This window comes from Strix aluco, chromosome 13, assembly GCF_031877795.1.
Source record: "Strix aluco isolate bStrAlu1 chromosome 13, bStrAlu1.hap1, whole genome shotgun sequence".
NCBI classification, from domain to species: Eukaryota; Metazoa; Chordata; class Aves; order Strigiformes; family Strigidae; genus Strix; species Strix aluco.
This window is the reverse complement of record NC_133943.1, coordinates 4,891,564-4,917,492: the sequence shown is the minus strand read 5'-3', so window position 1 is coordinate 4,917,492 and position 25,929 is coordinate 4,891,564. Positions and strand designations below refer to the sequence as shown.

The window sequence follows — 25,929 nt, the reverse complement described above, 5'->3', positions numbered from 1 at the left end:
TAGAGCGACTTGGTGGGTACCTGGCATTTAGCCAAGGTCAAACCACCACAGGGTCAAAGAAACCATTGTTAAAGCTTCATCTTTTTTATACTCCATGTGGTGCACAAGGCAAATAGATGTATTTCACTGCATAAGTGAGGGTCTGTGAGCGACTAATACAGACCAGAGCCCAGCAGCTGTCGGTGAGTTAACCCTCTTAGCATTCCTCCTAAGAGAGGACAGACAACCCTGTCCTTAAAACCAGACCAACTTTGCCACAAATGCTGTCACCAGCACATCTGCACTCATATCAAGAAACCACAGCCACGAGTAACAGCTCTTTTCCCTTCCAAAGGGCTTTCCCCATAGCAGGGTGGAAACTCTTAGACAGAATCTGGCTGTGGCACTTGCCCTGCTGCTAGACATCTGCTTTTAGTCAGTCTCTTTTGCAAGAACTAATTCCCTTTGGATGAGGTCACTCTGAGACAGCTTGTGTTTACTTCCTTGGAAAATACCTGGGGGAGTGAAGTAGCTCACCAGGCTTTTTGACCTAAATAGAGAACTCACCGGAGAGCTGGCAGGGAAAATGGCCATTTGTGCTGAGACTCCAAGCTTCAGTTTTACATAACATCATTTGCAATGAGTTTGTTGTTGAAACAATTTAATATATAAATACAGATACTTATACCTAATATATATGTGACTTCTAATGATAATGTTAGTAACAATTAAGATTAAAATGATAATTCAGAGCCCATGAAATATATATGTGACTTTAAATGACATTTTGGTTAACACACAGGCTGTTGATTATTTTTTTTAACTTACAAAGTAATGAACCATCAAGTAGTATTTTCTTCTTTTCTATCTTCTTTTATGATGATTCAATATTTTCAGTCAAAATATTTTCAGTCAGAAATTAGAATCATTAGCCAGAACTTAGTTTTCCTATCAAGTGGGTGTTAGTTTTGCAGTAGTTAAGATGTTTGAAAGCACTACATGTTTAGAAAAGGATTAGTTGTACCTTAGCTTTTTCTCAGAAAGCATTACATATAAAATCAAATAGTTAAGAAATGTCTGTCTTACATTTTTCTAAGACCATAGCAGGAACCAATTAATCTGCTATAATTCCATGAATAACTCAACTCACCAGTCTTCTCCGTCTTGTGTTTTGAACTTTCAGGTCCTGGAAGGCAGGGGCAGGGCCCTTCGCATCGAACTGTGATGGTTTTGCCAGAAGTACATGCATGAAACTCCAACTTGCACTAGAATCATAAAAAAAAAAAACCAAAACAAGAATACATTTTGAATTAGGATGAGATATAAAAGCAGCAGCTGTGGATTAAATGAGAAATTGCATTTAGCAGTAATGGCATTGGACAGATTGCAAAACTTCAGTCTCTATTGAAAATGCCATTGTTTTTATTATTACAGATAACAACAATAATAGCTACTTCCTATGCAGAGTTTTGCATGACACTTCTAAACGTGCCTCGTAAAGTGTTGCTATTATTCCCTGCTTAAATATATGGAATCTGCTCCATAGAAAGTTAAAACAATTTCTTCCAGGTCACCTAAGAGATCAGTGGCAAAGCTGGGAAGAAAATACAACCCTCCAGAATCCCATGTGTTTCCTACCATGTTTCAGTGTGAAATCATGCCATCTATCACCTGTTTCCACTACTGATTTATTAGTCTGGTCTTTTGAGGAGCTGGGAGCTCTCAAGTTCCACTGCAAGCTATGGATTTGGTCTGAATAACGTGCATGAAAACACACCAATCCTCACAATAGTGAGAACTGAAAGAAATCAGCTCATCAGCTGATGAGACTGGTCCTTCAACATGTCAGCTTCTCTGAACAAGGAGGACATTTTAAATGACTCCTACCAATAACTATAAATTGCCTTAACAGTTAACAGCACTGTTCCTAAAAGTAGCCATCCATCAAGCAATCAACTCCAGAAATACAACAAAATCATAAAAGTGAAGAGTGAAGATTAAACCATGAGCAGTACAGTATAGTTCCCTATATCTGCCTATTGTTACTTGTTCCTTTCCCTTCCCTAAAACCTCAGCAGATGGGATTTACAGCACCTCTTGACAGTCACCACGTTCAAACCATTTAGGACAGAGGACATGTGCAGTATTGGATGAATGAGATAACTCAAGAGAATTAATATTGCAAAAGTCTGCTAGTTAAAAAGCCCTGATTTATAACATAGTGACTATTCATAGCCTTTGCTGTTTGCAGTACATATATTTCAGCGCTGACTTTCCTCTAAGAGCTTTGTGCCTGTGTAGTTGTCCTCTCTGCAGTTACTGCCCCAAGGACATTTTCCCCAGACTGTGCCCAGCAGCACAGTTGCTGGAAAGTGAACTAATATACTAATAAAATGGAGTAAAAGAAAACAGCGCATAGAAGCAGGAAGAAAAATGTGCGAGGTGTTCTCTTTGGCTTGATACCTAATGAACTGAATTGAGTTCCATTTTTTGTCTGCTTCAAGCACTGATTTTACCAGATCAGAATCTGAGGGCTTTTAACGCAAGGAGGAGCTTTGCCTGCAGCGCTGAGGCTGGCGCTCCTCCCCGCGGAGACTGCCTCCCGCCAGGGGAAATCGGGAATGCGGGGCTGTAAAATCCCTTTGATATGTCAGAGTTTTATTATAGATTCATTCTTTTCCATTTAAAAGTAGGCCAGCGTGCTTACAGAGTGCGACACAACGCATTTGGAAATGTGCGGCTCTTTTGAAGGCAGAAGGACACCCAGAATCAGACCATGGTGTTACCCAGTGAGGGTGCAGTGGGCAACTGGAGCTCATCTAGCAACAGCCACTGACAAAAATCACAGCATCATCTTCTGTTATTTTGATGCAGTGGAAGCCAAGAGAACAGAACAGGATGTTGTTACAAGATAAATACCTCCTGCTTTGAAAGTACTGCAAATATCTTGGCTTTGCCTCTGTTTGTTTTTGTTAAAAGGGCTCATCTTTGCCCAGGCTTTAATCTAGCAGCAGGAGACCATTACCCTGTGCCTACATCCTCTTCTGCTGACATTATCTCCCGGCCATTCTGAACTTCAACGCACTGTGGTGGTTGCATGCTCTGCGTGATGTTCTACCCTTCTGATCTAGAAAATGCATGGCCACAACAAACGCATGCAAGCTTAGCTTGTACTTTATTCTAATTTCTTGCAAGACTGAAGGGAATGTAAGTACTTATTTTTCGTCTGTTTGCTCCATAAATACAGTTGCTTAATCTATGCTGTTTGGACAGAACACAAACACAAAAGGCAGCACATCAGAAGGAAGGAGAACCGGAGAAAGGGGAGCACTCTCTGAGCACACAGTCCTGGAGGCTACGACTCTTTCTGTGGCGTGTTCTGACAGTCAATATGTTATTGAGAACACAGACATAAATCTTCTTCCTGCAGCTGGAGCTGATCATTTAATCCCTTACAGAACATCAATTAGTTACATATTTTATTATGCATAATAAACATCAATTCTGTATCTAAGCATTAGCAATTATACTTCAAATACCACCTTTAAGATGGTAAGGCCTATTTCAAGCCCATTATTATATGAAGTTAAGAAAGAACAAGCTTTACACTTGGAAACAGCATGGCAAGTTTTTCCTCAGCTTTCCTTAAGATTGATAAAAATTACAACCAAAAAGCTCAAAGCAAATAAAAAAAAAAAGAAACTACTTGAAAAGGGCTGTCTCTGTGGTCTGAATGCACAGGGCAAGGAGACCTAAACTTCAAGATCACAATGGTGCAGTCACATGTGAATAAATTTACACCTCTGCCACTGAATCTACAGTCTAGAAGGAGTCTGTTGGTTTTCCCCAGACCATGGACACTGCATTTCTCTTTTTGTGGAGAAAAATCAAATACCCTCTTTCCTTTTGCCATCCTCACCTCCTTCTCACATGAAAATAAAAAGATACACAAGACAGATCCAATCTATCAGTCTTTAGCACCTAAAGCACATTGCAATTTTTGCAGACAGAAGCCAGGAAGCTCCTTGCAGCGATTCTACGCAGGACTCACTGGGAGCAGCCCCACAGTTTGGGGCTTGTCCCTTTGATTTTGGGGAACCCATCACACTGGTGGTATGACTGGATATGCCCTGACTCTGCTGAGCATTTTTCCTAGCAGTACTCCCTGGGTCCTGCCAAGCTTCATGTTTCTCTGCTACCTCCCTGGTGTTTGAACTGCATTTATTTACTACGAACCCCAAGGCCCACATAAACATCTCTAAACTATTTTACTGCAAATGGAAAAGCAGCTCTGTTATTTGTTGCTAAATGTATATGGAGATCAATAAAATATATGAGGGGAGAAACGGTTGAACATATTCATGGAAAATTCATAAATTAATTTATTCAACTAAGATGTGGGAAATTATTGCAGAGTGTGTTTTGGCTAAAGTGTTCCCTTGAGAATCCACTACTCGTATAATGATTCCCTCTTTATTGTCAGTGAATCTACAGCAATGTGTTTTGCATAAGCATTCACATTTGAGGGAGAAAGAAAATAGCTACATAAAATTTATTCCCAGCTATTTTATTCTTGTCTGTCAGTCTCCAGCCTGTAGTCCCTGCTAGAGTAGAAGCTAGATATTTCTTTAATGATGTAATAAAACAGCGTATCTCTGTCTTTATACTGGCTTTCAACTTTTGGCAGCCAGGTTTTGATCTAACCTGCACGTAGGTAATGTTGTTGAATAAGTTACTATGACCTTTTACACAAGGGTGTATATTTGACTAATGAATGTCTACGTGGACAGCTTAGTACAGCCTCCAGACCACATTAATGCCTTGAAGAGCTTTGCATCCTGATGCAAAGAACTCACGTATTTGCTTAAATAGGAGTGGGGTGGCAGAGGGGACAGCAGCGCTCAGGCACACAGGCGGCTGCTGGCCATGGGGTGCATCCGTACGGGGGGGCTGGATGAGCTGCCTCCCGGCTCTGCTGTAGAGCCGAAACCGCCTCCAGCAGCCAGTCCGCTCCAGGTGAGACAGCAGCTTGGGCAGCTACTCCTTCCACCAGCAGACACCCAGCCGGTCCCTGCTGAGCTCAGCTAACGCTCCCCTGCCAGCGCAGGAGAGCGGAGGGGAACGCTGCAACAATAAATGTGCCCAACAGCAGAGACGGACAGCGCACACCGATGACATTCGATGCATTAACTACACGTGCTGGGATGAAGACTGGCAGCTCACTCCATAATGACATCGTGCATTTCTTCATTGTGATTCTAATTACAATCTATAGGGTGAATACTGTCAGATCCTAGCCCTGACAGCACCCTTCGCTGGGAACGCAGATGTAATTGAGAATCTGCTGCAGGTGCCCCAGATGGCCTGGCACAGAGCACGTGCCTAACGTTGCTCCTGCTCGTAGGGCCACAGAGAGGACAGAGCGTTTCGCACAGGCTGAGTATCCTGGTGATCTCACAGCCTCGATAACAAACGCCATGGAAGGGGATGAGAAGAGAGCACACTTTATCCAGGGTTCAGCAGAGGGGAGACTCTCCAAGACCCTGATTTGGTATAAAATCATAAAATGCATAGAATTCATAATACAAAATCTATAATTTCAAATTTCTTGTAGTTATGCTAATAAAAAAAGAAAATGTTAGCTTCCAAACTTCCATTGCTTCTGTCATTAATTGAAAACGTGAAGGAAAAAGGAGAGCAGCTTATTTTTGATGGTGGGAGTATGTACAAATTAGCAGACAATATACATGATGAAGATAAACTACCGTGAAGTCTCTTTCTCAAAAGACTGAAAATTGGAATAGGAGGTTAAATTTTATAGTACACTAATTAGAATGTATGTTAAATACCTGAAATATTACATCTTACTCATAGCAGTGTCTCTAAAACTCTATTGTTGAACAGTGCTTTTGCCTGGAAGATGTTGCATCTTCTTTAGCACCCTGCAGCTTTTTACATTTCTACCAAGAATTATTTCAGTGCAGTGTTTGTTTTATGGTGCATCTTTTGTTCACTCACAATATGTCTCTTCTAAACTTCAGATACAAATAACAAAAGCTCATTATTTTCTACCTTATCTTTTACTCAGTACCTACCACCAGCAGAAGCTAAAACTTCCTGAAATTACAGCATATATATTTTTAAGTCCAGAGTTTCTTTATATCACTAGCTTTTTGCACCTATCTGTCTTAGCAGATAATTAGAATCCATTGGAATTCAAATACCCATTTGAGAGGGGTTGTTTGTTTACATCCTTTAGAGCAGTGCCTGCCATTGCTTCCTTAGCTAGGACTCTTATCAGTATTTTTTTTATAAGCCTCTGTTTCCAGTTTTCATCAGATGGAAGAAAAATTACTATATTTGGAATACACTCAGACCAAAAGACTTTTTTTTTTTCTAAACTTGGAACAATAAAAAAAAGGTTCAGTATCTTTTACTCAAATTCCAAAAGAAATGTCATATGGTGCACTCCCATTGCATCCTGCTGAACATGTACGTTTAAAAGTTTTAATGGGAATTCTGCAAATTTTTTAGGCTCTGTAAAACCTGAAATCCTGAAAACCACTGCCCAGTTGGGCAGCTGGGAGACAGCAAAGTCAACCATGTGAATTCACGTTTGTAAAAAGTCAGACACTAATGCGAAGACCTGACACGAATCTCAAGTTTTGGGCTATGTGACAGGGTTGTGTGGTCCCTTAGCACTCCTCCTCCCTGCTGTGCAGTTCTGCCACCTCTTTGCTGCTCTGCAAACCAGAGCCTTGCCCAGGCCTCACTGCCCTGGGCTCTGGAGGAGGAAAGGGGCTGCACTGGGACTGGGCAACAGAGCTCCAAGCCTCAGAGTGGGCACTGAAAATATGGATCATGCTCTGACCCCAGGACTGACCACTTGGGTAGGCTTTATGTTGATGAAAGCGGTTATTCTATGGCCAGACTAGCATTTTAGCTAGATAGTACAGTCATCTCATTTCTCTGGGCACGCACTTGCTGTTCTTTCTGCTTGACGGGTAAGCTCCCTACAGCAGGGCTTCCTGCCCTGCATATGCTCTGCTCTGGGATGGGACTGGCTTATGTTATTGCAATAAAAATAAAGGGGAGGCTGGGGAAAAAAAAAATAAAATCATTTGTTTTCTATTAGAATAGCTACCAGGCAAACATACGGCACTTTATCTTTGCAATAAAAGCTGTAGAAAGATATCTTAAAAACCTGGTGTTCTAATTAGGAGCTCTGTTCTCCTTATGAGAATACATAGATGCTGCTGATATTAATGGGAGTTATGCCTGCATACCAGTGGTGGAACCACTAATTAACACAAACAATCTATTGTGTAAATACGTGTTGAGCCACTTTAAAAATGTGTGCTAGTTGTAGCTTTGAAGCAGATGTTATAGCTGACTGGCTCAGAAATTGCCCTTTCTGCAAGAAATGACATGAAGGACCTCACTGTATCTCAGGTAAACAACAAATACTTGAGGAAGTCTCTCATTGCACACTTAGCTGACAGGCTAGTGGTTCATCATCTGCTAGAAAAAGAGAAAAGTTTCCAGGTGTGGGGTCAAGAAGAAAGAGACCCAGGTTCCAAGGCACTAATATTAAATAGGCTGAACAGATTTACGCAGCTGAATGCAGTAACACCAAAAGGTCTCATGCAGCAAAGCTCTGAGGACCACAAATTGCTCTACACTCCACAGCTCTGCCCTCTGCAATCCTGCAGCTCTAATGAGGGAGAGCTGCAAGACTTTGCCCTCAGGGTAAAATTAACCACTGAGCAGAGGGAAAGCATGAGACCCAGGCAATCTCTCAATATCACTCTTTAAGTCAGGAGGTCACATCATTAATATTGCCAACTGCAAGTGCTCCAAGCACATGGCTCAGGTCCCTAAAATTAAGCTTGTCAATTTTAAGATTTTAAAAATGTAACAACACTTTTTTTTTTTTTAAATTTTTCAGCTGCCCTTTTTTTTTGTTAGGTCCCAGCCATATGCAATCAGTAAGTTACCCTGTAAGAGTCAAAAACTTGTAAGTTTAACCAAGTGACTAGCAACTCCAGAGCAACTGTAAAGACAGAAGATTCATCTTCCAGGAAGAGACAATCAGTTCCTGGCCTGGCCTTCAGAAAAGAGTGAGCTGATTTCCAAGAGGGAGCTATCATACAATTCAGGATGGCATAAATTACATATTTTGTGGCTCCACACTATAATCAGAACAGTGCACACCTCTCTAAAATAGGTTTCAACTTCTCAGCAGGAGGAGAGCAGAAGGGACTCCTTGTTTTCATCAGTTAAAGTGAAAAGAGTTGCTTTAGAAAACAGAGTCTGACTATTCAGCTCCTAAGAAGAGTTCATGTGTCTTTCTTGCCTTCAAATTAGTGCATGAGAGATCCTTAAAAGAGAGCTTGTGACCATGGGGTGCAGGCCAGGAGAAGAAGGGGGAGAAAAGGAGCGTGGCAGAGCTGCGGGGGCAGGTGTGGCAATGGTGAATTCTCGGGACAGCAGCCCATGACGTGACAACCCAGGGTAATGGCACAGCTAAGGCCAAGACTCCGGAGCAAAGTACACGACCACACTGCAGTCAGAACAGGGTTTCCTAAGTGTTCTGCCATTAATTTGTTTCTAAAGGACCACTTGGTTGATCTTTCATATCTGTAATTGGACTCCAAGTAGGCAAAAGTTTTGCATTAAATGTTATCCTGCCGGTTAAAACTACCCAAAGAAGAAAGAAATAGAGACTTAAAAAGAAAAGATCCATTTCCCCTAACTAACCGATAGCAGAAGAGTTAGTAGGGCAACTGCTTGTAGCCATGTTGAACCCTGTCAGTGTTTGAATGGCAGGGCTGCAATCCAGGAAAATTATCATGTACTCGTGCTACTGCAAGCTGCCCTCACGGACAGAGCAAAATCAGCTAATTTAGGTACTTCTGGACAGATCACTGAAGGACAAAACTCTGGTTTAATACAAACAAATCGCCCTGAGAAATAGCTGGCAGTCAGCCAAATGTGAAGCAGGAATTTTTAAAAAATGCAGTTAATTGCATCAGCTAGATGATATGGCATATAAGGTCACAGCACTGGATACAGGAAGCAGAGGACATTCAAGGGACCATTTATTAATGCAGTGTAACAATGAAAACAAATGGTTGCCATTTTGTGAACAAAAAAAGAAATAGTTCTAGGCACCAAAATCTAACATGTCATATAGAAATTTAATTTGTTTTTACAAGTAATTTAGATGCCAGTTCTGGAAATACCTAGACCAAGGTGTGTAGGGGGACGGAACGGGACATATCTCAGTTGATTCACCATCTTGTAAGACATTCAGGTGCTTATTGGAGCAGCAGGGGCCAAGCAGGGCCGGAACCTGGCACAGAAGAGTCAATTCATAAGTGGAAACATTTGTGCAATGCTGATATCGACTTCTCCTTCACTGGCTGAAGAGACTGAGACAAGTTAAAAGGCAATCGAAGACAAAGCACTTCTGTTACTACGAATGGTCGAGTCAAAGCCACCCATCCCCGCTCCTCCCTGAGATTTAACACAAAGTACCAGCCTGTGTTAAACCTGCAAACCACCCTGCTCTCCTCTGATCCTACCTCTTGTTAGTTATCATGCAACGGTTACTGCAAGGTAGGCACACACTTGTCCTCTCCCCAGCAGGATCACATTCTCAGACTGAAATCTGAGCTTTAAGACTGTGGTTTGATTTTGGTGACTCTACAGCTCATTTTCGAGCACCAATGCCATGCCCACCCCCTGGGTTGCATGAGCTGGTTCCTTGTACACGAACAGAGGAGCTGAGGTGCCGGGGAGATGACGCAGCTCTGCGCCCCAGCCGCCTCCTGCACGCAGGGACTCGCTGCCGCAGGTTGGCACTAATTTGGGGATCTCCGCAGGATGCTTCATTGCGTGGCATAATCATGCACTATGCCTGGTAATTACTGCTATGAACTGTCTTTGGAGATGCTAATTCTCTAGTCAGGGATATTCACAGGAGCAGAATCCAAATGCAAATGTACGCAGCAATGCTGGCTTAAAGAAATTAAAAATGTATCATATAGTCCATATTCTATATTCACATACAAAAGCATTTCCTGTTGCTAAATCTCTACTCCTTTTTCTTCCTGTGGGATTTGCATGATAGTCCACTAATGATGACCATTTTCTAGCTGCACATGAGAGTTTTTGCTTTTCAGTACACTAGTCTGCCACATTCTAAGATGTGGTCTTTAAAAAATCACTTTCCTTCTGCATTTGTTTTCTTTCCTTTATCTCTATATATTATATTGCTTTTGTCTCTGTGAAATCATTCCCTATTCTAACTCTTCATAATTATGAGCTGAGAGTTCATTGCTAATAGCGTTATTCAAAGTGGAAAGAAGCTACTTGATTTTTTTTTAATAGACCAAAGTCATTTTACTTTAAAAGTAAAGAAAATCACAGGAAAACAATTGGAGATTTGGAACCATCAACGCTGCTTGAAATGTACTTGCCATGTAACAGAGATGCACTCTCGTTCTGTAGCCATTTACTGACCACATGAGAATGATGATTTGTCATTTTTACTTGCTTCAAATTACTAAAGGCTATTTAATTTCTCTCAAGGAGACGACACATCAGATAACGTGAACATAATCAAGAGGTAACGATCTGTGGCTCTATGCACATACAGATAATGCAGTTACCAGCTAAACAACTGCCTGCATGTGGCAGAGGGAATGCAATGCAAGACATTCAGATCCCCAAGCACAGCGTTTCTGCCCAGGCAGTGACATTTTAAACTGCGCAATTTAGCTATGCCATGCAACTGTACCAGTCTCCTCGGTCATTCTCATGTCCGTATGTGGGCAAAAAGCAGCATCTGGTGACCACCATAAAGAATCACAGAATCATCTAGGTTGGAAAAGACCTTGAAGATCATCTAGTCCAACCATTGACAGTTCTCAACTCCACCAGATCCCTCAGCGCTGGATCAACCCGACTCTTCAACACCTCCAGGGATGGGGACTCCACCCCTGCCCTGGGCAGCCCATTCCAGTGTCTAGCAACCCCTTCTGGAAAGAAATGCTTCCTAATATCGAGTCTAAACCTTCCCTGGTGCAACTTGAGTCCATTACCTGAAGTTTACCTAAAGGCTAGGCATGATCCCTTCAGGCTTTTATGCAATTGGTATGACGGCAATACCTTAACCTCAGAAATCTCTCAACCGTCAGCAACTGCAAAGTCATATGTCTTCTGTAGGAGAACTACAGCACATAAGGAGCCTAAAGCAAAGAGTTGGCTATTGGCATTATGTGAGGGTCCTGTATTTGCAGTTACTTTAAGGTGTCTGATGCATCTGACAGCATGTTATTAGGGATGAGATTCTGACTGCTATGGCTGTACAGGCTGTGCACAGTTCAGAAGTACAGTTTAACCCTTTCCCTGATGTATTTTTACAAATGAAAGTTGAAGAAAAGTTGATACTATACCTGCTTCACCTCTTGAAACACTGGTGAATTAGTCCGTTGAATTTGTTCTCTCCTGCCTATGTCTTCTCTAGCAACCTTGCCACAAGTAACGAGTAACACTTAAACTAGCACGTCATGCTCAAAGTTTTGTGCTTCCCAGGGCCTGTGTTATCAAATTATTCGGGAGAAGGAGGAAGTATCTGGAAACATCTCATAGCCCACGTGGACAAGGGTCTGGGGAGCTTCCAGGAGAGACTGAGAGAAGAGAACAAGGGTCCAGCTAGGTGCTGTACTCTGGGCTTCTGAGCTCATATATCCTTAGCTATCGATGACTTCTTAAAACTCACTGCATTTTTGTTTCTAGAATGAGTAAAAAAATGGTGGGGGGAAAAAAAGATACAGATACACTGAAGGCCCACCCTGGCTTGTTTGACAACTTGGTGGTGCAGTGAGTAGCTACAGATGCCAAACTCAGTAGTTTACCTGTGCTACCAGTCATATGCTGAACATATGACCAAGTCCTGAAGTGCCTCTGTAAAAGTGGAAATGTGAGCTTTTACCACATGCGTGCTTGGTTTTCATAAATTGTGTCATCTTATTCTAAGCAAACTTTGTCTTTCCATGCCAGAGGTGAAGGTCAGTCTGAGTTTTTCTGTTCCTTGATAATAAATGTCAGGAGGCCAATCCTCTTCTCCAGAACAGTAATCCCATTCCTTTCCCATCAAATCTATCAGATTAACTCGTTTACAATAGGTTTGCCCAGGTTTCACTGACCATGATGTGACCCTAGCAGCGCTCATTCCTTGTTACTGATGTATGAAATGCACAGTATCAAGTGAACTTTCATATCTCGGAGAGAGTTTTTGCCTGTTGTTTACAGACAGAGCAAATCTGCAGTGTAAGTACTAATATAAAATAAACAGCATTCTGCAGTACCACTGCTCTAGTTGCTCTCGGAATAGCAATAAGATTTAAGTGCTAAGAATGCCAACCTATTTTTTAATTGACTTCTCGGAATTTTTATTTTGCAAAGAACAAATCACAACAAAAGCCAAACAGAAAGCCCCAATGCTAAGAGGCACTGAAACAAAACATTTGGCAGTGAACTAGCAAAGAAGCTTCAGGAGTGTATTTTGGAGCATAGCAACCAATGAAGAGTAAGCTGCTTAAGCTTTGAAGTTAAAGCTTTCAGCAATGCTTCTGATTTCTAAAGACGACAATAGAAACAACAAAAAATTAAAAAAAGGAAAAAAACCAAACCTCAGGCCCAGTTCAATGCTCAGTGAATGGACTCACTGTGAAAGACACGCATATAAAGACAGCAGAATTAGTCTGTTTGCTCAGAAATCAAGTAACCACATCTAATCCTTTTGCAGTATTATCCAGTTTCGGCCTTTAATAAATCTGCTTCAAATTAAAGGTGTACCCAAGCCAAGAAACACCTCCTTTGATGTTTTAAATGGCTCAAATAAGCTGTTTGCTCGTAAAAGCTCAAAATATGAATTCTGAAACTGAAAAAAAAAATAGTAATTTTTCCTGTGTAAGAGGTTGGCACCTCTCAGGAAGGTCAGAGCACTTAGGAACACAACTTTTAAGCACCTCAAGCATTAGTGCATCTTCTGCCTGTGCATAAACGACAAGATCCTGGAGTACAAGTCTCTTACATGCCAGTTACCCAAAACCAGCTAATCCCCTTGGTTTATAATCTTATACTGCATCATCTGGATCCTGGAACAAGGAATTTTACATTTTAACTGAATGCAGGCATGGAGCTTGGAACAAGGTAACTAAATTAGTGCAAAATGACAATTTTATTTAAGCTTGTGTAATTACCTATGAGTTGGCATAATACACTCTAAGATTTTCTTGCTTCCTCTTCCTGTCAAGAACACAACTTTCAATGCTTGTACTCTGGCAGATGATTCATCATGTAAATTACAGAGTTTTCTCCTATTTTGACTTTGGCTACAGAAAGGAGGATTTTAAAAATAATATTGACTTTACATATAAAGTGCACAACTGGCAAGCTGAACTAAATCAGGTTGTCCTTAGTGCCAAAGGTAACTGTAGGCAGAGGAGTGTATGGAATTGATAGGTTTTTAAGTTCCGACCATCACATGCCAATTTGTTTGATTTGGCAGTCACAACTGTGATTCTTTTCAAGTTAGAAAAGGAGCCTTGTGATTACCATCATCAAGATTGGTAGCTTTCCCAAAAGGAACAAATACTGTATTTGCAATCCTTACTTATTGCTGACTTCTCTTCAAAGGGTGTTTTCTTGCTCAATGCAAAAGCACTCATTGCATACTGCAAATCATCAACCAGCCACAGACAGCTCAAGAACAGAGAGCTACTCAAACTCAGTTGCTTTTTTGCTTTGATCATCTCCTTCAATGGAAATTGTTGCAGCTTTAGAGGGAGGCCTGGGAACTTCCTGGAACTTTCCACAAGCCATATAAATATGCAGGTGTCATGGTTAAGTGCAAGGAAGCCACATGCCTCAGTGTCCTGTTGCCCCTTCTCAGTCCTCTGAGGAACTGGACTGCCTCAACAAGGGTAATGATGGGAGAAAGCCATGTAGCCATAAAACACAGCACCCACTCTCATCAGGATGTGACCATGACATTTGCCTTCATTTCCACATTTCCCTCCGCCTTTCTCAGCCGTGTGACCTTGATCCCACAGAGTCTGAACCAGGCAGATGCACAAATACTTTTCCCTTCAAAGTACACAGGGCAGAAGAACGCTGTGTCAAACACATTTTTGGCAAAATAATTCAGCCCGGTGGGCACCCGCCTTCTAGGTCCCACTGCAGTATGAACTGACAGACAGTAGTGTCTATTACTGGAGGGGGGAATTGCTTAAAACATTTTTAATTACATTCACTGTACAACAAATAAACACTGCTGTTTAAGACAAGCTGAATTACAACTTATTCTCGTTCCTCGCAGTTTTTACCTGGAGCAGTACATATTATTTCCCTCCCTGCCACCTTCTGAATTCTTGTTAACCTTTCTGTCAAGACTGCATTAAACATGTCTTGTTAATACACCATGTTCTTTGAGAAATCTGACATGGAGATGACAAATGCTTATCTAAAAAAACCCTCTCTGGTTTAATGAAGTGCATAACAAGAAATACAAAATTCTAGTTTACAACACAGGTTTGACTTCAGCTTTGCTACTTCAGTGAGTTCAACAGCAAGACTATCTGAATAGCTTCAACATCTGTCCTTAAGGGAGCAGAAGAAAAGGTCATGGACGTTGGAAAAAAATCTAAAGGCTTCAGGAACCTCCTCTAAAGTCGAAGCATTTTTACTATTCTAATCTGATATTCTACACCATGCACACCTCCTAAATAAAAAAACCTTTACAATTAATATACACTGCTCTTACTCTCACACTTACTACAGGTCAAGGCACTACATTTCTCAAGAAAGTTTATAACCTTGTGGGCATTTCTAGTGACAAGTTGTTGCAATCTTGGTGCAACACAGGGTAAGGCATGAGCACCTATGTTCAAGTAGGTTTTGTGAGAGAAATACTGTACGTTCTAAAAACACCAGGCAGCTCTCAGAGCATTTGTTAATCCTCAGAGAAGATCCCCAAGCAGTTTAATTGACTGGTATTGATGTACTACATCTACGCTATTAAATATTTTTTGAAAAATATTCAGTAAGACAATTATGCAATGAAATTACCATTTATACAGCTCCTTTCATCTACAAAGGAGTCGAAGTGCTGCGTATTTATAAGGGTATAAACACATACTACTGCCCAAGTGCAGCCAATTCTGCAGCAGGAAATATCAAATGCTCTGCACCAGCAAACAATCTAATGGGTTGGTAGGAAGGGAGCGATGATAATTAAATCCACAGAGATGACAACACCCAATTAACCAGATTAGAGTACTAAACATACATTCTAACACAGGGGCTTTCAGACTTTTATTTACCTGCTCGTAGAAGTTCAGTCCACTAGAACATGACTTTAAGCGTCCTGAAAATAGCTTTGCTTTTCTTACATACCTATCTTGATTAAGCAAAGTAGTTCATGGACCCTATACCAAGTCAAATAATTCGTGGACCCCATGTCAGATGCCCACAGGCCACCTGTCAGAATCCACTGCTTACCCAAAAACATAAATCAACCAACACAGCAAACCTTCTACAGAAACTTATTGGTTCAGATTACAAAACTGGCTCTTGGTAAATCTCATGATTGTACCTGGAGATGCAGTTTTCTTTCACCAACTTGCTTGGCATTGAGAGGCACTAGATCTGATAACAAAAATAGAACTGTTGTCTCTTAGCAAAAGGAATGGCTGGAAACAAATGATTTCAAGTTGGAAAAGCCCATGAGCAACAAATTCTGTAAGAAACTCCAACCCTTAGAGCTTAATGCTACAGGTTTTTCAGAGAAGTAAAATAATTTTTCCACTTATTTTTGCTAACAGTTGCACATAATGAGTCATAGCAACTAGTCAAAACTTCTCAGTTTTTCTCCAGTTAGCAGGCCAAATTAAAATCCAACAAGTTTACATTAAGAAAACCGTAAAACTGCAACAGGTGTCATAATCTGGACACTAGCAAAATTACTAATTCTTGGGATTAATATATTCCCACTCTCCAGCTGGTCACTGTGCAGATGTTAGTGGCATATATCTTATTGTTCTCTAATATAAATTCATCAAGAATGAATGAAATTTATTAGTAAAACTTAGATGTTATCTCCCAAAGAACTCTAAGGCTTCAGAAGTTCAATGTCCTGCAATGAGACGTACAATGACCTCATAAATATTAGTAGACCATTTGAACTGGAAAATGCCATCTATTCCAGCTTCTGCATAATATTATAGGACTGAGCAAAACAGAATACAAGAACATTGCTGCTGAAGTTTAACCCCATAGAAGCCTAAATAAAACTGCAGTTTGAACTCATTTTTGCGCGCTACAAAAGTCTATGAAAAACGTTTGGAGAATGCATTTACACTTTTGAAGGGGATTCAGCCCATTAGGCTAAGATTTTTTCCTAAAATATAAATAGCTCAAGAATCAAAAGATTTACCTAAATAATAAATCAGTATTTTTCACATAGTATCAAATAGCCAGTTATATACCATTGATATTTGGACTGTTTTACATCAGCAAGGGATGTATTCTTATTTTTTTTTTTTTTGCAACTCCCTTTGAAAAAGCTACTTCATAGAATATCACAGCAAAGCTCTCATGTCTAATACTGTACATTTTGTTGACCAGTTAATTATCCATTTACTGGTATGTGCACCTATTCCCCATTTACGTGGAAGTTACGTTCGTCCCGAATGGCTGAGGCTCAATGCCGGTCGTGGCAGTTCACGCTGCTGCGATGCTCCAGACAAAACCTCCCTTTTTCCCCCCCTCACAGGTCTGAGGCATTCCTGCACGTCCTCAGAAGAACTCAGAAATTACCCTTCTAAATGGCAATACATCACTCTTCCTGCAGACTATAATAATAATATTGTAAATTACTGCTGAACCTTCACCAAATTAGACATCAAAGATGACTGCTTTTTTGGAACCAGTTTCTGGAATACGTCACTGTTAAGCCTTGAAACCATTTCTTGCAGTTGAAAAAGAGCTGCATGTGGTTTCTGTCCAGAGGATATCAGTGAGTACTGGCCTCCATCCCTTGGGAAAGGCATTAGTCCCCTCTCATTCTGACCACAGCCTGACCACCCAGATGGATAAAACCTCACTGCCTTTAAGTGTTCTCCTGGTCTCTCGGTTGTCTCATCTCAGCAGGGAGGATTCCCCTCCTGAAGATGTGAGGAGGGGAGGTGATCTAGATCATTTAGTTTGAAAATGAGATGAGAATGGGTGAACTGTGCTGTTGGAGAGATGCTGAGGGACAACAGCAGTGGGCAGAAGTCAGCTGTAGCCCTGTGCATGGGATCACCATGGAAATCTATCCCCCAAGCAGGGCATAGGCTGATGGCTGGAAACAGAGGGAAAATGACTGATTTGTACAACTCCCTGGGTAGAAAAACATTTAATTTAAGAAAGATTAGATTGTCACAATTGCCTCTGACAAGAGTGCCTGTCTAGTGAGGCCCTGAGCCTATATTTTGGGCTAGCACTGTACTCTAGCCAAGACCTTAAAAATATTCACAATACAGGCTGTCACCAGTGCTACATTTCCTTGTCACTCTCTAAGTGTGACTGATTTGCCAAGATCAAGACTAAATTCATGATCAGCAGCAAGGGCACCTAACATGAATTATACAACTGGCTTTCCTTCCTAGCCTCCTGGATACACTAAGGAAAATGCTTTCCCTGCATACGTTGTTGCTTTTTATATCCACACCATATTCTCTGTGTAACGATGCATGACTGCTTGGCTCATCCCACTGCCTCCTCCCCGCTCCCAAAACAAGGAATGCTCAGTGACAAGGAAGCATTTGGCTATTAAATATCAAAGCCTGGATTAGAAAATGTATTGGTGTCATGGCAGAGTGTCTCGTGCCCTGGGATAAAATGGGAAAAAAAAAAAAGGGGGGGGGGGTAGAAGTAGTGATGATTTTCTGAAGCGAATTTAGCACCGAGGAAAGTGCCCATGTGCTTAGTGCAGCTCCTGAGAGGCAGGGGCAGCGCCTGTGCAGAGAGCTCTGTCTGTGGAGACAGAAGAGCTCTCCACTGAAGATAAGGGGGGAAAGAAAGCACAAAACCAAGGGGATCAGCTGATTAGAGGAAAGAAGGAATAGGAAAGGACCTTGCCTTTCTCTTCACCTTCCCAAAATCATGGATGCAGAGATGAAACTAAAGTCACTAAACAGACAAACAGTGAATCCAGGAAGAGCCTGTGAAGTCAAAGGATTGGCTTTTTAAATTTCTAACAGTGGCATCCTGGAGCTGACCAGAAGCAGGGAAACGACTGTTGGTACAGAGGAAACACAAGGCTTGGAGAATATCAGATTTTGGGAGGTGGCAAATGATTCTCCTCCCAAACCCAGGATACAGCCCAAAGCCAAAGCTGTAAAATGAGGGAGCCAGAGGTGAACAACGAACAGAAAGATCCAGACAGTGCTCTCAGCTCTCATAGTAGTGAAAGATGATGTCTTGAGCATATTAACAAAGCAATAGATCCCACAGAGTAATCTGACACCCTTAAAGCACAGTGTATGCTTAGTCTTGAGAGTTTTTGCCCAAGGAAAGAAGATACTGGAGTTTCTGTGTCAGCTCACATCTCAGATTCTCTTCTAAAGGCATCTTTAAGTGGGTCATTCAATTTACTGGTAAACTGAAAGATTTGATACTAAAGTTGCACAGTGTCCTCTCTGAAGAAGAATTAGATGATAAAGTTTTAGACACTGCTGGACTGGGTTTCACTCACCATGTCAGTGTAGAGATAATCAGTGATAATGAAGAAAGCTTTTTTCTAAGCCATTTCTACAGAAGTTTATAAGCCTCACTGCAGACAGTTATTTGGGAATCACCAGGCTTATTCAAAGCTTTCACATTCTGTGCTGCGTGGGGTCTCATTCTCCCACTGACAACACTGAAACTTTATGATAGTACATCAAAAGAAAAACATTAATTAAAAAGGCTTCTGATTAATGAAAATGGAAATAATGACAAAAACTAGATTTTTAAATCAATTTTTAGATTAGATATAAGAAAAAAAGCAACTCTCCAGTAACTGTCTACTTATGGAAAAGAAATGCTGTAAGTCAAACTAATAGAAGACCAGAACGAATGAGAATATTTAAGGTTGAAATACCAGGAAGCTATAGCTGACTATCATTCAAATATTCTATTGCATCAACCCACGGGGTTGTTCCACAGGCAAATAAGTGAATAATTCTTCTCATTTGATTTTTCCAACCAATACAATTGCTGTTCTTTAGTCACAGATTAGCCTGGGTGTTGCTCAAAATGACCTACTACTATGCAGTTATGATTTAGGTCTGAAAACTACTCTAATAAAAATACATGGAATCAACAGAAGGAGCTGAAATTGAGATAACAATAATGCCAAATTTATCACCGCACTAGAGGTGCGATTCACTTTCCCCTGTAAACCTACAAGAGTTTTTCATCCCTTCATTCCTGAATTACAGCTATCACATAATCTAAAACCATGTATTATTCATACTTTATTGCAATAATCTGAGAAAGCTGACTAAAAAAAAAACTAACAAACTTCTAATCAGGCATTGGGCTATATTTCAACATCAGAGAGCAAATCTGTGGCAAACAACCCTGGGATCACAGCATTACCCTTGTAGGGGTGTATTAGGCACTTCTGAGGCCTCAATTTTCAGCCCTAACCAATAGCCTTTGTGCCCCCAAAATCCTGACTACCTTTCCTGCTAATTGCACAGAAGTAATTAAACAACAGCAAGGAACATCTCCTGTTATTATATTTTTTTTTGATGCTGTGAGTCTTTAGCACAGATGGAAGATGTTTGCTGCAGATTGAATTCACATATCTCTTCTGCTTAATCCTAACCTGTAGTCATCAATTTATATATTATTCATTTTATTAAACTAGTATTTATCTAATATTTCACTGCATTTGACAGCAAAAGTTATCTCTGTGTACGACCATATGAGCTCATAACATTCTTGCTTCATAAATGCATTCTGAATTAATCTTTACATGAACTATTTCCTATTTCTATTTCCCAAGGAACAGATTCTTTTTCTTTTTATAGACTCTATATGGTCCTAAGAAATAGATAAGTGAACACTGTAACAGTTAACTACCCTCAACCTGAAGCCTGTATCTTCTGGCATCAGTAGGAACACTCAGAGCTGCAAGACTGGATTCAGTATCTGCCAGAAGTAAAACTACTCCTGAAAAGAAAGTAGACAAACATCTTCGAAGACTGAAGCGTCCCCATCTAACCCCTGTGTTAAGCACCAGCATCTGCAGGATAGCTTTATCAAAAGCACTGATATCCTATCAAAGCCAAACAAAATTTGTTTATGAAAACCCAAAAGGCAGATTGTGCCTTCCCTTGTGGGAGGGTGCAGAGTCTCACCCCACCTCTGGTGCCCAGATGAAATGGCAATCCCAGTGTCTGGCGAGAATACCTGGTTCAAATTGGGTGAATTAGTAATACTGGCATCTTAGAGCAGGTAAAACTCACTTCCCATTGAAAGTACTCTGCCTGCAGATACTGGTGTTGACATACCCCTTTGCCACCACACATAGCGAGTTGTGCACTTTATAGGAGCACAAACCTCCACCCTGTTTTCTGTTTAGCCCATATTCGTGTCAGGGCTGACCACATTCTTTGCCTCCCAGTGCCTTCTCCTGGGCAAGTCACCTTACGGGAGGCAAAAGGTGTGTCAGAGAGCCTGCAGGTGATGTAACTCACAGTCTGGAAATGAAGGATCAGGCATATCAGGTAAGTGTTCAAACTAAATACAAGGAGATTTAGAACATGCTTTTAGATTTAAGGAAAAGTGTAGTCTTTAAATTACTGCTCTGGAATTTACTGGCTTAAAATGAAAGACCTTATGGCATTCCATCAAAGAGTTCTATAACTCAGAAGGGTTTTCTTTGCTCAGTGTTGCCTGTGCAAGATATATATAAGTAATAAACCACACTCCTGGTACTAACCCTCCTATACAGGCTCCATGATGACAGATTTTAGTTTTGAAAACACAGAGAGGTGTCTGTACAGGCTAGCATTCCTCTTCCATTTTCCTTATACAGGCTTTTACTGGTTATTTTCTACTGTTTGTTTGTTTGAACTGAAAGGCTTTTGATACCAACTTCAGCAGAATTTGGTCATGACATGTATCCTGCAGTCCCAGGTTTGGCACCCAGCACAAACCAGACCACATTCCAGCCTAGTGCAGCACATCTAGGCTTTCATTCCCATCTCCCTGCAATTTAAAGACTACATATGATCTGTACATGTCTTCAATCTTTAAGCTCCACAATGTATCTCAGAGCATTTAGCCCTCCCTGGGTGGCAGGTGCCTCTGTGACATACCTCTCGAGAATGTTAAACACGGAGACTTTAAAATTGGAATTTCTAGCAAGTAGCTTTCATTTGTGTGAAAGGCAAGATATTCCTGAAATAACTTGAAAATCTGAAGTTAAGAGGGAAAAAGTCCATTAACAAGTTGAAGCCTTGATCTACAGGAGGCTTTTAGCACTTTATCTAATCTAAATTGTATTTAATAAGACAGGTTTTTTCAAACAGTGCATCCACAATCCCCAGTAGGAACCCCTGTGAATGCGATTAATTATTTTGTAATTTCTGCCGAGTTCAGTTTTATATCTTTAGATATTCTGCTTAAAATTTATAGATAGTCCTGGTGTTGCTTTTGCCTCGTAATGATGTCATTTCCACAGATAATTAATTCCATTGATTAATTCTATTTGCTAGTCTTAGAGAGGCAGCTAAGAGAAGTAATAACTATTTATGCCATTTTTAGTTGTGATCTTCCATTTACAACTCTGTTATAGTTAGGTCAAAATAAAAAAGTTGCTCACAAAAACAAGAACGGGCTGTTGATTGACCTGGGTCAAAAAGTTGTTATTTATGCACTGAATCTTAACCAAAGGGTGGAAATAAAGTGTACTTTAAGTCATATCCAAATATGGCTAAAGGCTTGATGATGCCATGGATCTGACAGCCAAAATAAGTGATTATACACTCATTTTAGGTTTAAAATATCTGGGGACACAGTTTCAAATTTCCCTTTAATATCCTAGTTATTTCACCAGAGGTTCATCTCACTCCCATGTGCTATTACTGGCTAAAAATATGTAAAGATCACTCTATCCTCAGATCTACCCTCACCTTTTATCACAACTACACTCTGAATGACACTAAAAGACAAAATAATGTCACACAGTTGTGACAACAGATGTTATGAGTCTCTTCCTAGCCACTGGAGGAGCATGTAAAAGCCACGTGGTGGTCTGTGCTGATCCTCCTCTTTGCCTAGTAAGTACTGATGGAAGAAGTGGAGCAAAAATAATGGAAATAGGAATTATGGGAGCCAGTCTTTCACATCCACAAAGGAATCAACTATACCGTCACCTATAGTATGGCTTTTTTTTTTTTTCTTTTTTAAAATTTGATAAGCAGTACTGTGCATTTCTGGATATGCGCCCTTGCCAATGCCTCCATTCCAGAACAGTTCTCTTTTTCATTGTCTCTCTGAAAACACCATCAGTTCTACTTTTACCTTAAGTCAATATTAAAACAAAAGTATTACAGTAATTTCTGTTTGGCAGGGTCAATAGTATGGTCCGTGCAGAGATAAATCCTACAGGTTGAGGTAGTGCCATTTTGTTGATAACTTGAGTTTTAAATTTAGGGGTAGGACTAATTCCAGCCTCAAGACATATTCGAAAGACAAAGGGGGAAGATTAAAAGCATCTAAATGACTACAATTTAGCTTTGGTAATAATCTCATCCTGTGAAACAATAATAGAAACATTCTCCGCCTTTTGTCTTTTGTTCACCTGCACCCAACATTTATATTAAATTGTCTTTCTTGCAAGCTGCGATTTTAAAGGAGAATCTTTTATTTGTTATTTATTCTGTCTTGTGAGCAATAGTGAAGCCAGGAAAAGTTGTGAACAAACAAAATACCTGATGTCATAATAACGCTTTGAACTAACCAACTTAGCTCAGATCACAGAGTTGAAAAATAACCACACAGAAATCTAAAAGCCAACTAAGTTTCCACTGCATTGCAGTGACGTGGGCTCCAACTGTAAGACAAAGTGTCCACAGATAACTTTTATTTGTCACGGGCCCTGTGTGCCAACTGTCCGAGTGCGAGCAAGCTCAGGTGCAGAGGCACTCCCCGCTCATCCCCAGACACAGGCATCGCTAAGGGCACAGCGCTGCCACCTGTAAGCAGAATCACAGAATCATCTAGGTTGGAAAAGACCTTGAAGATCATCCAGTCCAATCATTAGCCTAACATTGACAGTTCTCAACTACACCATATCCCCAAGCGCTATGTCAACCCGACTCTTAAATACCTCCAGGGATGGGGACTCCACCACCTCCCTGGGCAGCCCATTCCAATGACTGACTACTTGTTCTGTAAAGAAATACCTTCTAATATCTAGTCTAAACCTTCCCTGGTGCAACTTGAGGCCATTCCCTCTTGTCCTATCACTTATTACTTGGTTAAAGAGACTCATCCCCAGTTTGACAGACTTGGCCTTCATCTGAGCAAATACTGTAGTACTTTATGCAAGTCTCAAGTTCACCCAGCAGTCTGCTTCAGAGCAAAACATTAGGTATCTGCATCTGCTCAAGTTTAAGGTGCTACATGTTCCCCCCAAGCTCTCAGGGAGCTGTACCACGAAGGGATGGCATCCTGCACTCCAACAGGGCACTGCTCTGAAGAGGTCATTTTTTTTGGAGCTGCAATTGGAAATCCAACTATGGACTTCCAAGTCTTCAAATCTGTTCTACTTCAAGCATAATGGAAGAAGAGAGCTGCTTCAGAGGATTTACAGCCATAACAAGTTTTTACAGAAATTATGCTGTGTCATCCTAAACCAGGGAGGTGTGAGAAAGCTGTGGAAAAGATGCACTTTATCACATGTGAGAAAAGGACACAGTTACTGATGAACTAAAAAAAGCCAGATTCCATCTCTCCAGTTAGCTGGACCAATCTAACACTTCAGTTAGTCCCTAACTGGAACTGGAAACAGCCCAAATATAATACAGAAAATAAAAAAACATAGATTCACCTAAAGCCAGAAGAGTGCATGGTGGCAGACAAAATGCATTACATGATGTGATTACATGTCTGTAAGAAAAGAAATTCTATGTCTCAACAGAAAATATTAAGACTGCAGGCCAATTTTCAAGAACCATGTGGTGTACAGCTGCAGACTAGGACAAAAATATTCCCCTGCTGATTGAGCCCCATCAGCAGTTTCAGTTTGCCACCCCAGAGCTCACGCCGGGGTGGATTGAATCTGCAGAAGACACATAATCAAACGGGGAGGATTTACGTGAGGCTGCCATGTATTGCCCCAGGACACGAGATCTATTTGCAGAGGTCCTGCAGCGTGAACTCTGCAAGGCTGGGCAAAACCCCAGATTAGAACTGCATCCTACAAGGTTTTCCTGTCTCTTCTGTCCTACACAGGAATTGGAAGAGACAGCTTGAATAACAGTGCCATCTCCCCTCTGAAAGCCTCTGCTTTTCTATTAATCATTTATTACATTTTTGAAGTCACTCTCACCATGAAATACAATATAGCACTATGTCTACACCACTGACTGAAGCAGCATGTGGAAGCCATCACCATCCCCACTGAACTGCTGAAGGTTCCAAAGGCTCTTTACCCTGTCCGTGCTACCTGAGAAAACTTTCCTTTAAAAGACATTTTGGTGCACTCTCCCCCTCACATCACTCATTGGGGGGGAAAAAAAAAAAAAGAAAAAAGTCTTTTTTGACCTGACAATGCAGGTTACTACAACTCTTTCGAGATGTCTGCTCTATCAATCTGCAGAAATTCATACTGAGATCTCACAACCAGCATTACTGAAATCTAAACTAGGAAACTTCCCTTTCTCTTTTATTTCCCTACCTTTCCATCAAGATCTCCTGCAACAAAAAGTGAGTACAGCTGGCTAGACCTAAAATGACCCACTTCACATTCTTTTCTCAATTTGAACAGGTAACAACAATGGAAGATAAAAACTTGCATTAACAAGAAAATATCCTCCGCTGTCACACAGTGGAACAAAATATACACCATTTTCTTCTAGGAAAAAGAAGTATATATGCAGCAGAAGCTACTTTTACTAGGATTATATTACCACAAACTAGAAAAATGTGGTTTTGACTGTAATCCTTTCTTTCTACATATTTATTTCTGTATGTCACACAATAAAACAGTAAAAGTATACACCATTGGTGAATGGTTTGAAGCATATGGAAACAAATATTAAAGGTATAACTCTACGGATTTTTAACTCTCTTCTCTGCTTTCCTGTATTTACGATGAAAATATCACAGGTGAGGGGAACACAACCAGTTGAGCTCTCCATCTCGGTTCTGTGTAGTATTACCTCTGGGCAAAAAAAACCCTCGGTGAATGCAAGAACTCCATTGTATCATCTAATTGCCAGTGACTGAACATAGGCCCAGTATGTGTCAGCTCTGCAAACAGTGAAACTAACTCCACTTTTTCTATGAATTTGCCTCCTACATCTTCCCATCCCCACTATAATATTCTGAGCATTCTTATTCCTCCTTCTGACAGACTCTATCACAAGACCATCAGTTCCAAACCACCTTCTACACCCTTTGCAGCTGATCACTACGATGCTCTCAGTTCCTCTCCACAACCCAAACTCCCTCCGGCCATTTCCTTTGGTTGAGATGGAGTAAAGGCCTTAGTGCAGAGTACCTGGAGGTACAGGGAGAGGGAAATGGAGAAGAGGATATGAATGGCCCTTGAAGGGAAAAGACAAAGTCATCTAGAAGTGGCCCAATCCTTATAATACCATCAAAAGGTAA

At 40.8% G+C, this 25,929-nt stretch overlaps 1 protein-coding gene across 1 annotated transcript in view; it reads right to left on the bottom strand.

Moving 5' to 3' along the window:
• The window catches only part of SPOCK1 (SPARC (osteonectin), cwcv and kazal like domains proteoglycan 1), a 322,581-nt gene that overhangs the window by 65,572 nt on the left and 231,080 nt on the right, over positions 1–25,929 (bottom strand). Inside the window, exon 6 of the mRNA XM_074838874.1 lies at positions 1,130–1,244. Within this exon, the coding sequence (XP_074694975.1) occupies positions 1,130–1,244 (115 nt within the window). The remainder of the gene's footprint in view (positions 1–1,129; positions 1,245–25,929) is intronic.